We start from the raw sequence: 14248 nt of genomic DNA, 5'->3' as shown, positions 1-14248 counted from the left end.
CTCCAGCACTATCAGCAGCAGGAGCAGCAGCAACCCCTCAACAGCAACATTGTACCCATCAGGTAAAACATAGGCTACGTTTGCTTTGCCTCACAACAGTGATATAGTATGATGCGATCCCATATTAGATTCTTGATGAATGTGTGTTGTTGTTATTCAGCCTGGTTCAATGTGCCCCTTTTTAGCTTTGAGCACCCGCCCCTATAAACGTCTCTGCACGGCCCTGACTGACACACAAAACAAAACACTGACTACACAACACAATAACTATAGCCTCCAAACACGTGTCTGTCGACCCCAGACAGTTGAAGGATTTTAAGTGCCCCTTATAGTGTGGAAAATACAGTATTTCCCTTTAAGCATAATACTTATAAGTATTTTTATTTGCTGTATTAATATTTTTAGATACAAAAATACAGTAATTACACCTGGTCCAAGTCGTCATCCAAAAGTTACGTGAATTTTGGGCTTGAAGTTGTTCAACCACAGCTATTTAAAAATATGAATTAGTTACCTTTTAAACTGTTACCTGTTAAAAGAAGTGTTCAAGAGAAAATGTATAATCTCTAAGTCTCTTATAGGCAAAGTTCACCTTTTGGCTAAATTTTATGTTTTTAACATTTTAGATGGCTTGACCTTGGACTGTGTGTGTGTGTGTGTGTGTGTGTGTGTGTGTGTGTCTTCCTGATCACAACTGTTTCTACAACATCCTGGTCATAAAGAAGGTAATCTCCCCCACACCCAATGTATGGTTCACCATGGATAACACAGTGAAGCCATACAAAGGGCAGGAAGCTTACCAAACATCAAACAGACCTTCACAAGGATGTGCTTGTGATAAAACACTACAGTTTGATAAAGTGAGTAAATGGGAAATCTAATCTTACATCAAAACAAAATTGTCCAGAATGTCTAGCACCTATACATAGAAATGTTTCTGATGCTAGATGGATTAAAAACCAGTTTTCTTTCGTTTCAACTTCAATACAACAGAAACACACAGCAAGCAAACAACCACTAAAGCAGGAATGATACAGTGAACAGTGGATATGGTATCCATGGTTATGTTGTCTGACCAGATTAAAAAGTTAAAAAAAAAAAAAAATCTAAAACCAGTCACAAATTATTTCAAAGTAGTAAAAAAAACAGGCAACACAGGGATTTTTTTTTTCTTACATGTGAGTCATTATTACCTGGAACGTGTTTGTGTGTCTCTCTGCTCTGGTTGGTGTTCCTCTGTTGGACTCTGCAGGTGATGTTGTTGCTGTGTCTCTTCTCCACAGTCACTCTGCTGCTGACAGTATAGAGGTCATCAGGACCTCTGAGGGTCTCTGTAGGTCTAGCAGAGAGGAGGTTTCCCTCACCGTCCAACCACAGCAGCTCAGGCTCTGGATACCAGCCTGCAGACTCACACTGTAACACCACCCTGCTGCTGACAACTGACATCACCTTTATGATGGGTGTAGATGCTGACCCTGATAAGGGGAAGGAAGGCATTGTAAACTCTTTCCACTGATCATACAGCTTCTTTATATTTTAAATCAGGTTTGTTTAAATGTTTTGACTCACCAACAGTGAGAACAATGGAAGCTTCTTCACGTATCCAGGGAATGGAGCATCTGTACGTTCCTTCATCAGAGAGTTTCACTTTGAATATTTTAAGGGAGACGTTCCCTTTGATCAGTTCATCCTCAAAGACTCGAGTACGAAAGTGATAAGATGGATGTTGGTTCTCAAACACCAGCTGTCCATCAAAATGAAGGTGGACAACATTTGGGTCCAGACCAGGTTTGATCCAGTTCACAGTCTCAGAGTTAGTATCAACAGCAAGTTTAAGCTGACATGGAAGAACAACATCATCACCCATCATGGCTACAACCTGAGATGGACACACCAGATGAGATTTTCCTGCAGGAAACATAAGAAACAGTAGAAGTAGATGATATTGTTGCATGAATATTCTTTGTTCCAAAACAACAAAAACAAAAGTTGCTGTTGTTGTTTTGCTTCAAACTGCACATGATGAGGGTGAAATAATTAAATAGTTTGTTTTTGAATGTGAGTCATTATTACCTGGAACATGTTTGTGTGTCTCTCTGCTCTGGTTGGTGTTCCTCTGTTGGACTCTGCAGGTGATGTTGTTGCTGTGTCTCTTCTCCACAGTCACTCTGCTGCTGACAGTATAGAGGTCATCAGGACCTCTGAGGGTCTCTGTAGGTCCAGCAGAGAGGAGCTTTCCCTCACCGTCCAACCACAGCAGCTCAGGCTCTGGATACCAGCCTGCAGACTCACACTGTAACACCACCCTGCTGCTGACAATTGACATCACCTTTATGACGGGTGTAGATGCTGACCCTGATAAGGGGAAGGAAGGCATTGTAAACTCTTTCCACTGATCATACAGCTTCTTTATATTTTAAATCAGGTTAGTTTAAATGTTTTGACTCACCAACAGTGAGAACAATGGAAGCTTCTTCACGTATCCAGGGAATGGAGCATCTGTACGTTCCTTCATCAGAGAGTTTCACTTTGAATATTTTAAGGGAGACGTTCCCTTTGATCAGTTCATCCTCAAAGACTCGAGTACGAAAGTGATAAGATGGATGTTGGTTCTCAAACACCAGCTGTCCATCAAAATGAAGGTGGACAACATTTGGGTCCAGACCAGGTTTGATCCAGTTCACAGTCTCAGAGTTAGTATCAACAGCAAGTTTAAGCTGACATGGAAGAACAACATCATCACCCATCATGGCTACAACCTGAGATGGACACACCAGATGAGATTTTCCTGCAAGGAAAAATAAAAAAAGAAACAGTAGAAATAGATGATATTGTTGTGTAAATATTTTTTTTGCTCCAGCTGTTTGTTAAAGTCTTGTTCACATGGACAACATGATTTTTCAACACAAAGCCGGTTGAAGCTGTCTTAATCTTACCGGGAGCTAATGAGGCGAAACAATCACACAAGTGCTGCTGATTGGCTGAGGAAGAATAGCCATGGGAAACCAATCACATTCAATTCAATTTTCAATTCAATTCAATTCAATTCAATTTATATAGCGCCAAATCACAACAAAAGTCGCGTCAAGGCGCTTCATAGGTACAGAGAAAAACCCAACAATCATATGACCCCCTATGAGCAAGCACTTTGGCGACAGTGAGAAGGAAAAACTCCCTTTTAACAGGAAGAAACCTCCGGCCGAACCAGGCTCAGGGAGGGGCGGGGCCATCTGCTTGAGAGAAATGACCAATTTCAGATGAAATAGCAACAAGATGCTTCCCAAGACAACCCTGAGTCTCCACTTTTGTGTTAAAAGTATGAACTTCAAGCTATATCCCAGATAGCAAGACGACATTGAATCTATGTTGATTTTTCATCCGAACCGTCGTATATGGTCGGGGTTGAAATGCCAATGTTGTAACAACATTGAAATACTGTGGTAAACCGACGGTCTTACTATAGAGACGTTGTAACGATGTTGATTCACCGTTGTTTTTTTGTCATTGATATTTGATCTATTTATAGTCGACCAGGTGACAACAACAACGTCGAGAAAACGATCTATTTATAGTTGACGATCATTCGCTCCGGTCACCATCAAAACCATCGATTTATAGTTGAGCATTAAATTGCACTGCAACTGATCGGGTATAAAGTACCAGAGAAAGTAGATTTATTGTTCATTTGTTATCAATGACTTGGTCTAGTTCACCAGCTTTAAAAATCGTGTCTCGTGCAATTTATGTATAGTTGACCGGGAAATTAAAGCAGCGATCACTTGGACTATTCCGCAGCACCCTCTCACATTGGTACATCCCCCCAGGTATTCATTGTCTTCTACAGTAGAGCGGGACATTTGATTTACACTCAGCGGAATTGACCGGAGAAGGCATCAGTTCACGCACTGCACTGGCCTGCACCACGATTAGTATAAGGTAAGAATGAATGATTTTTTTTTCCTACTTGTTATTTCCATGTTTGCATTTGAATAACAGTAAAAAACTCCTTAATGTTGTACACTAACGAGTTTTTTTTACTGTTATTTACGTTGCTCCCACAAAATGTGGGAGCCCGAAATTGTGTCTACTTCTTACAATCCGGCAACAAATAAATTGCACTGCGAACAAAGTATATCAACAAAGAAAACATTTTCGTTTCATAATTTCTTCGTTATATTCCCTTACAAAGCTAGCTTTAACGCTTCGAGGTTTCCTTTGTTCTTGGAACAAAGGCGCTTGACCCAGACGTTCGCTCAGTAGTTGCTTAGTACTACAAAAAATTCTAAATCTGTGATATATGATTGATAAACGTAAAGTTAACTGTATAAACGTGTTCAATGACTTTGTTACTTTTGATGATTGGAGAGCACTCGCTTCAATTCGCACACGAAAACTTTAGACTCAGTTTGAATGCCCACGTGACTGTACGTTGCACGCGTACGTGACTTTCCGTTTGTGCCTTGAATAATGAATAACGCTACGTCCACACGTACCAGCGTATTTTTGAAACCGCTGATTTTTCTATGCGCTTGCACCTTTTGTCCACACGTAATGTATGTCTGGCCGTACATTGTGTTTGTATTTCCAGGCACATTTCACGAAGCAGAACGCAGTCTTCAGAGATATCCACGTGAACGCTGTGATACGTCTGATCTTCAGTCCGAAGAAGAAACCCTGACCAGTCTTAAAAGAAAGCACAAGTAAAACCTTTTTATTTACAAACATATCTTTGATTGTTTAGAATTTATGATCTTGTCTTTTATACATATCTGTGGTGCTTGCATACTGCAATATCACCACATAATATAGTCCAAAAAGTGGAAGTTTGTAAACTTTTTAAAAATGCAAAGCAGTGTACACTTGTGCACTTCAAAAATTCATTGTATACTGTACCTTCTTGCACGTCTCTGTTTCCTGTGTGTGTTGTTAGAAATCAAACTAACTTTAGGAAACAATATGCCAAAAGCATATTTACAATTACTTAAGACTGTTTTTAATTTCTTTTCTTTAGACCAAATCCCTGTACACATATCACGGACTCAGAGGATGAGCAGCCTACAAAAAACGGTTTCCCCAGGCCCCTCGAGTGAAAATACCAGGTAATAAAATACTGTCTAGTGTCTGTGTACATATCTGTGTCTGACACGAGGAAACTTTTTGACAAGTTGTCTGTATTCTTAAATACTTAAAAATTATCTTTTTCTAAACAGCCCTCATCACTCCGCAGTCTGCCCCCCAGCCCACTGATAGCAACCATCATAATGCCCCACCCAGCTTCCGGCACCTTTCGCCACTCCAGCACAAAGCGACACAGCTTTGCGATCTCGCCAGCATGCAGAGTCTGATGTCTTCCCTATAGATGGTATGCTTTTAAAAAAGCTTTAAAGCTGCATCACAATGTCATTGCACTCTTATCTAAAAAAAAAACCCAATTTATACTCCTGAATGTCATCTTGTTGTGATTTTTTTTCCTGTAGATTCCAGAGACTCTGTGAGGCCACTATTACAAGGCAAGTTTGAAAATCTTGGAATTTCACAGTTTACATGGTATAACAAATATATGTGACAGGCAAAAACTAGTAAACACTTTTAGCAGTTACAAGAACTAACAAATGAATATCCAACAAAGGGAATAGAAATACATTGTACTGCCAATGCTTTGGTTTATTCTTTGTATGACTTGAAAATCAGGCTTTAGGGAAAACTAAATGACATGTTTCTATCATCAATTACATGAAGTAAACACACAAGCACTTGCATACACATTTAAGACATGAGACACGCTAATCCCATCTCATAAAATGTGTCTATAGGTGAGACGCTTTGCGTTGATTGGTGCTGCTGGACCACACTGGAGGTGCGAGTCCGCCGTGTAATGGTTTATGCCATTACAAAGGAGCTGGCCTCTGTACTCAACTGGGCAGGGGAAAAAAACCAAGGACCAGACAAAGCAAAAAGGGCATTTAAAGAGACAGCGCTGTGCAGATGCATATTTGGTAAGTTTTAACATTTATTGTAGTTTTATGAGCCTAAAGTGATCAATAAAGGGATCAATTGATGTGCTGGGTGCGTTTCACATTTCCTATGTCTGTTTTTTGCTATATTACTTTGTCTTTCTTAATAACAAGACTTTCATGTCCGGTTAATCTGGAGATAGAGTCTTTGGTCTTCGGCTTGTTTTGTCCTCGGGTTGTACACTTTGTACAGCCCGAGGACCCCATGTTTTCTTTTTTTTTTTAAAGGATACACGGCACACCATGCTAAGACATATCACATTTTCAGCTTATAGCTCTTTGGGAATCAAATGCGGCAGTTTGCTGATTTCCGCCTGGTGACTTTCATGTTTATCAGCCTAGGAGTTTACATACTTTCTCCCTGCTGAAGACAATTAACAAGAGCTTATTCATGTGCTCTAATTCCCTTTTTTTTGTCTTTGTTTTTTTGTGTGTGTGTCTATTTTTGTCCTAGATGGCCTGGCGCATCAGGTAGGGGCGAACTCTATGTCTGAGTTGGTCTTTGCTCAAGCAGTCCAGAAATGGCTCAGATATGCTCCAGATCGTATGGGTGGCGCGCAGGACGCACATCATCCATCCCCATCCGGAGTAAATAATAAAAAGTGACGTGAAACATAGAAATGTAAATAGGAAACTTTGTCTTTTAATAAAGTATTTTGCAAATGATACATGTCTATTGACCTTTTTTGTTTTTTTGTTTTTTTTTTTCAATAAAAAGCAACTGTGCGAAAGAGGTGGAAAATCAATACCATAGCTCAACAGTGTTTCAATATCAGAACCTGACATTGTTTCAATGTCAACAGTATTAGAAAATGTAACGTAGAATCAATGTCAGGTTTCAACATTGATTCAACATCAAAACCTGACGTTGTTTCAACGTTAAAAATGGGTGCAAGAGTGATGTTGGGTCAACGTCACACTTCAACGTTGCTTCAATGACGTTGCCTGATATTGACTCAACATTGTTTCAATGTTTCCTTGCTATCTGGGATACCAGTTTTTAAATTGTGTTGATAGGCGACGTAAAACCAGAGGGAGATATGGTAAAAACTGTGTTTGTCCGAATACATTCAAAAGCAAAAACAAAAACAAATTGGTGGAAAAATGTACCATGTTGACTGCAGAGAGTGTGGCGGGGGGGACCAGTGTTGGGGAGTAACGGAATACATGTACCGCCGTTACGTATTCAGAATACAAAATATGAGTAACTGTATTCCGTTACAGTTACCGTTTAAAAAGGTGGTATTCAGAATACAGTTACTTTGTTGAAATAAATGGAATACACGGCGGTACTTCCCTGTTTCATATTGTCGCGGGTCAGGACTGTTTGGGTTTGTTTGACAGCTACGTTCTGTTGTTCGAGGCGGCAGCGTTACGGTTGCCATGGTTACAGGGTGACGCGCTCTCTCTCTGCGTGTTTCCTGGGTGAGAGAGCGCTTTTTTGTTGTTGTTGTTGTGCTAAGCTAAAAGGCAGAATGCTACAGGCATAGCTCTAAAGCATGTAGCCTGATGGGCAGTGTAGTCCGTGCTGCAGGGAGAATGGACTACCATACCCGTTATGTGTCTGTGAGCGAGGGAGGGAGAGAAAGGAAAAGTCCGAGCTGTCACGGAGCAAAAACGGGAGCTGGAAGCATGTAAATATAATAATAACCACTGCAGCCAAGAAGAGTGCCTGACGAGCCCAGCTGTAAGTAAGCTATTAAGACTCAACTGTACACTGTGTTCGTGTTTTCCTCCGAAAAATAAGTTCCGTTGGAAAAGCCTTTTCAACGCCTCTCTGTCTCCCCGCAAGCAAAGTTGACCCAGACAACAAAGTAAAGCTAGTTTTCGGCTACCAGCCCGACACGAACCCGACGTATTAGCCAGAGGTCCCTTTACTACGTTTGAGCCGCGGACCTTCAGTAACAGTAATAAATCACAGCAATAGGACATTCATGTAGTTGTAAACAGCATGATAATATATTAAGTATTCCAAAGTATTCAGAATACGTTACTCTCATTGAGTAACGTAACGGAATACGTTACAGAATACATTTTGGGGCATGTATTCAGTATTCTGTAATGGAATACATTTTAAAAGTAACCTTCCCAACACTGGGGGGGACACAGAGAGATGCGAAATGTGAGAGATCTGTGGTGTTTGGATGTTTGTTTGGAGTGTGTAGTTAGTGTGATGTGTAGTCAGTAGTTTTGTTTTGTGTATCAGAACAATGAGGCAACTACTGAATGTCATAGGTGCTGCCAAAAAGCCACGAAAGGCAGGTGGAAAACAGGAGGAGTGATACACCTCCTGATGTCAGGCCTGCAGGTGTCAGGCTTGTGATGTTCTCTTTTATCGTAGAGTAGACAGAAATTATATTTTATATTTCATATATTCTTAATTGATGCAGTTTGAAATAGTTATTAAAAAAACGCCTGGGCTGCATTTTTAGGTAAGTAGTTGCATATAACTTTGTTGTTTCCAAAACTTGTGCATAGGTTTTTAAAATTTACCATTTCTGTTTGCTTTGCACATTATGAAAATGATTCGTTAACCATGTTTGTGGTTGTTACAGTAAAAAATGTAACATTTTTTCTACTCGGATTTAATGTTTTTTGTCTGATTTCAGACCAGTTGTGTTAATTGTGTTAATACAGTATGTCAAAATGAAAGCATAACTGTAAATTCAGATGTGAGGTTGTGCTGACAAAAAATGATACCAAACACGGCAAAGTAAATAGTTTTTAAAGGTGAATTTTAGAGGTCAAATCAAAGGTATTCAGAAAAAGCCAGTTATACCCTGGACCCTAGAGGATTAAACATTTATTAAAAGTAGCACAATAGTTACCTTTCCTACTAATTAGTTACTTTTATAATATTGTAACTCAGTTACTGAAGAAGTAACTAGTAACTATAACTAATTACTTTTTCAAAGTGACTTGCCCAACACTGCAGATGACACTGTGTCAGTGTCGAAGTACAGACACTTTTATTACATTATAGGAGCTCTGTGTCACATCCACTACAAATGATCCTGTTGAGGAGACAGAGGAGCAGACACACTCACAGCTTTATACAACATCAGAACTGCTTTCACAGTGAGGCAGAGACAACACTGTCAAAAATCACTGCTTTGTTGGTGGATTTGTTCAAAAAGATCAAACACACATCTACAAACTAAAAAACTAAACAACAACAATCTCATGAAGTTCTGCTGTGACAAACATGGAAACAATGATCTTTTTCTTAACATACCGTGCCCAGCTATCTTACTGATCTCCTCAGCTTTTATACCCCTGGGAGAACGCTTACATCAGCAGGCCAAATGCTCCTGGTGCGACCGAGATCATGGCTTAAGACCAGAGGTGACCTCTCATTCACCTCTGTTGCACCCTACCTCTGGAAATATCTCCCTCAAGCTATTCGTGTGTCAGATTCAATGCAATCTTTTAAATCTTGTTAAAAAACGTATTTATTTAGCCTAGCCTTCCCGGCTACCTAGAGCCCACATTTGTAAGTGTACTGTGTTTATCTTTTTTACTCTGATTAATGTTTATAATTATTTAACCTTAAGCCTTTTGGCTTGTGCCTCCTATGCCTTGTGTATATGTGAATTTTTCATGAATCTATTCAGTATCCCTACAATCAGCACAGTTAAGCAGCCACAGTTTGACCATCCACCAAAATCTAAAGTCAATTTAAACAGCTCACAGAAAACTTGATTCACTGAGAGGTTTTGAAATCATGAAGAAGAAACTGGATGGTTGTAATTTACATGTCAGCACTGAAGACATGTCACATTAGAAGGATTTCAGCCTGTAAACATCCACAGCAAACATCCACTCCCACTGAGATCTGCTACATGATAAATGAACACTGATGACATTTTAACTGTGTCCCTCCTGCAGATGGAGCTTAACATCAACTAATAACACAGATGTTACTTTAAACATTTATCAGCTCAGTTTGGAAACACAGAGACTCTGAAACAGTTTCAGGATTGTCCTGCTGGAGAAACAAAGCAAAACTCTTCACTGTGAACCTGAAAAATGATGAAACAGAAATTACTGTTTATGGTTTGAGCAGGATTTTCCCTTCTGCTGTGTGCATAATGAGGGAGATCACAGCTTTAAATCTTCCCTATAGAATGACGTGTTTGCCCATATCTAGAGTCTCATTCCTCAATTGCAGTGTACAAGACTGACAGACAACATTTCAAGGGAGTTCATCATGAGTTCATCAGGAGTTACAGCAGCTTTTGTACTCAGGAGTACAAAAGCTGCTGTAACCTGAGCTCAGTGAAACAGAGCAAAACGACTCCATGCAGGTAAACAGCAAATTATCTGGTTCTTATGTAGCATTTTTTTTACCCTTCCTGGTAGAAGGAAGGGTAGAAAAACTTTAAAGACCGGCAGGTATCTGTGTCTTTGGGGACCTGAACAAATGTGATGAGAACAGAAATATTTCTCACCATTGAATCAAAGTCTAACTTCAGATCTGACACCATTTCCAATAAAAATGCACAGAGACCTGATATTAATATCACAATTTTCCTTTATTTGACTCACAGTTTTGAATCTAAAATCAATAGATAAAACGTCAAATTTGACCCAGAACAGCCTCAGTGTAAAAAACAAACAAACTGTAGCACGTGTAGAATAGTATAAAATTTTAATATTTCTATTTGTGCATATTTTATATTTCTTTGTGAAATAAATTTAAGGCTAAAAAAGTAAAATTTCTGGAATTTTTACTGCTTCAGATATCAAAGCAGGTTAATTATTTTCTTTATCTTGTTTTATATTTCACTGTTAATTTTGTTGTTTTATTTTTGTATTCATCATGAGAGCAAGCATTAACAAGCTGCAAATAACCAAAGATTACTACACAGACCTACAACAATGAAGGATTTGTTCTCTTTATTTTTTAAAGATGAAGGAGGAGGAACAACATGCAAAATAAATTATTATTTTAATTACTGTCTTTTTGCTCTTTCTGTGTGAGTCCAGGACTCCTCTGCCTCAGAATCCATCCAATCATAATCAGTTTCTCCAAAGTGTGACTCTGCTAAACATCTGTATGCTCACCTCTGCAGAGGACGAGTGTTAGAAGCAGCACAGCAGCAGAGAAGGCCGAGGGTCTGTGTGTGAAGATCTCACTGATCTCCTGAAGAGCCATCACTCATTACTCTGAAAATCAACAAGCAAAACAAGCTTCCTGTTACTCTCTGAAGGAAGCAGCCCAGCAGTCCAATATAACATCATGTGTTTTATTCTAAATGTTTCTTTAATAACAAAAAAGAAATCTTACCTCAAAGAAGTATTTTAGTGAGCACTGGAAAAGAGTGCTACTTTCATAAATACTTTCAATTACAAACAAAAGAGAAAATCTCTTCGAGGATTTCAAGTTCAGAGCTTCTCTGTGGTGCGTTTAAGATCTGTCAACTCTGAACAACATCTCCAGACTGCAGATCCTGTACTGTTGATCAACCAGTTCCTCCACTCTGTAACAATAGCAGAAAAACAGGTTCAGTCCCTGTACGTTTTTTTACTAAGCTAACTACCTTTAATTTAGTAAACTCCCACCGTAAGTGTGTGTTTTAACTGATGAAACTGTGTCGTACTCAGGCTCGGACATCTGATTGCTGCCTTTTACAAGCTTTATTGCACAAGCATAAGCTAACACCAGTACAGTAACCATGCCTTAACAAAGCAACCCTATTAATTACAGTACAGTTTGGTAATAGTCATATTTATAGCCTTAACACGTTATTTAGTCAACACAGAAACTCACCAGCTCGGCTTCATCAGTCATAACAGCAATATCAATGAAAAGAAGATCCGTCAGGTAGGATCTATGAGCGGCTGTTAACACATACCACCCCAGACTTCCATAAATCACTCCGTCTTAAATAAAGTCGTCATTTAAAGCAAATACGGGTCTGGTTGATAATAAATCACAACAAAATAGATTGGCATGTTAGAAATATGGGAAAAAAACACAGTCCCAGTGAAGTCAAATTCAAGAAGTTGTTTCAGTGTTGATGTCATTTAGGAATTAAGCAGTTATAGTTACTGTGATAAGAGACCCTATCTGTTCCCCTCAAACACACATACATCAGATAGTTCCCTTTCAAATTTGTTCATACTTCCTATGTTCTGTTATTTTGTATTTATTGTTGAAGTTTTCAGTGTGTTCCACTACAGAAAGAAAATCTGAGAAACCTGCTGCTGCAGTCAGCTCTGTGTTTTATCTGTATTTGGCAAATACATTAAAGAAAAGCATAGAAGGTTTGCCAACGCTGGAAGTGACCCATCAAACACTCACCAGGAACATCAATCACAGCTGATACAGAACTAAACACTCACATCTAAAATAATTAGGTCACACTTATTTTTCTAAAGAAGCATCAGATACAATGTTTACTCTCTTTTTTTTAAATGATCATCTTTAACTGAGATTAGTCAGCAGGGTTGGGGTTAGGTTATGATCTTTTATTTTGAAATGAACCTGCTCCATAGCAGTGGAACCTAAGCACATAACCTAAACTGAAAGCTCAGAGTTTTTTTAAGTCACCTCAATGAGACAAAGTCCTGCTTTAAGTGCAGGTCTCTGCACAATTGCAAGAACAGTTCTTTATAAACATAAATACAGCTTTTCTCACACTTTGCTGCTACATTTGGAGCTTTGTGGGAGCTTTTAACAACTGACAGACACATTTGTCATATTGTATGTGCTCACAGTTTGACAGAGAAAAAACAGCCTGATTTTAATCAGAGTTTATTCAGTAAAATGTAGAAAAAAATCCCTTTGTTTTTTTACCAAAAAGTTTTGTTATAAGGTTCTTGTTGTTTGTTCTTTGACCCAAAAACAACCCCAAAAAGAAAACAAACAAACAAATAAAAAGAAGACTTACCACAGATAAAGATCCCAGACTCAGACACAGTGATCCAAACTGTTGCTGTCAAAGTGAAATGAGTTTGTTGGAGCCAATTAGGTAACAGGAACTTAGACAATGATAAATGTGCCTCTGCAAACCAGACACTCAGGTCGGATCAGTTTCCAACATTCCTTGATGCAAGACCTATACATTAGATAAACAGTGAGCATAACGAACACAGGGACGGTTTCACTTGATCACATACTGCATCAGATCAGTATAGATCATGTGTAAACCAAAGAGGAGCTCAAATGGTTTCAGCAGTTCCTTGTTACCTTCAACAAGGAGCTCACATTTTTGGTAGCATTTGCATTTCATTCTGTCTGTAAACACAACAGCTCTAAAATTTTTGAATGTATTCTGATAAAACTCTGTAGGCTGTAGAGCAGGATCATGTTATATAATCCAATCAAATTTGATTCACATTCACTGAGGTCTTTAAGGTAACTTTGTGAGGTATTGGTGGAAAATTAACAAAAAGCCTTAAAACTTTGAAACTACGATTCTTAATAGTGTGTCAACATCTCTAAATTATCAAGATTTGAAATATCATGTCACATTCGACCTCTAAGTAATGATAATGCTATATAGAGCTATTTATTGAAAACTATATCATTTCTAGTAAAACATACAGGCACATAGGAACTGATCTATGAGAGCTGTAAATATCAGGTTACTTTGGAACTCTGACCTCTTCTTTAAATGGTAAATGGCCTGTATTTGTATAGCGCTTTACTAGTCCCTAAGGACCCCAAAGCACTTTACATATCCAGTCATCCACCCATTCACACACACTGGTTATGGCAAGCTACATTGTAGCCACAGCCGCCCTCGGGCGCACTGACAGAGGCGAGGCTGCCGGACACTGGCGCCACCGGGCCCTCTGACCACCACCAGTAGGCAACGGGTGAAGTGTCTTGCCCAAGGACACAACGACCGAGACTGTCCAAGCCGGGGCTCAAACCGGCAACCTTCTTTACAGGGCAAACTCCCAACTCTTGAGCCACAATCGCCCAGTCAAACTATCTTAAATATATTTCATATGTGCTTTAAATTCTGCTGCCTTTACACACAGACATGTTTCATGACTTTGTTTATGCATTACAGCCAATTTTAGCCCAAATGAGAATTCAGGAGTAAGTGGTCATAATTCCCATGGACTTAAAAGCAACAATCAAAAAGGTGTTCACAGTTAAGCCCATGTGATGTAAATGTAATCTGAATGTAATGTACATATTTGTAATATGTAACAAAAGTAAATGTAGTTAAGTAGAGCAACAAAACTAATATGTGAATCATAAAGTATGATTTCCT

At 39.0% G+C, this 14248-nt stretch overlaps 1 protein-coding gene across 1 annotated transcript; it reads right to left on the bottom strand.

Annotated features, from left to right (window-relative positions):
* Positions 1 to 1062: 1062 nt before the first annotated feature.
* Positions 1063 to 12968, bottom strand: LOC116327350 (butyrophilin-like protein 2). Its single transcript, XM_039600835.1, has 8 exons — positions 12911 to 12968; positions 11305 to 11497; positions 11082 to 11183; positions 2450 to 2788; positions 2074 to 2355; positions 1570 to 1908; positions 1177 to 1475; positions 1063 to 1071 (listed from the first exon to the last, which is right to left on the bottom strand). The coding sequence occupies exons 3-8, from the start codon at positions 11170 to 11172 to the stop codon at positions 1063 to 1065; spliced, it is 1359 nt and encodes a 452-aa protein (XP_039456769.1). The 5' UTR covers positions 11173 to 11183; positions 11305 to 11497; positions 12911 to 12968.
* Positions 12969 to 14248: the final 1280 nt, after the last annotated feature.

The sequence above is a fragment of the Oreochromis aureus genome, linkage group 3, assembly GCF_013358895.1.
Source record: "Oreochromis aureus strain Israel breed Guangdong linkage group 3, ZZ_aureus, whole genome shotgun sequence".
Lineage (NCBI taxonomy): Eukaryota > Metazoa > Chordata > Actinopteri > Cichliformes > Cichlidae > Oreochromis > Oreochromis aureus.
The sequence above is the reverse complement of the archived record's forward strand: the minus strand, read 5'-3'. Positions and strand labels throughout refer to the sequence as shown.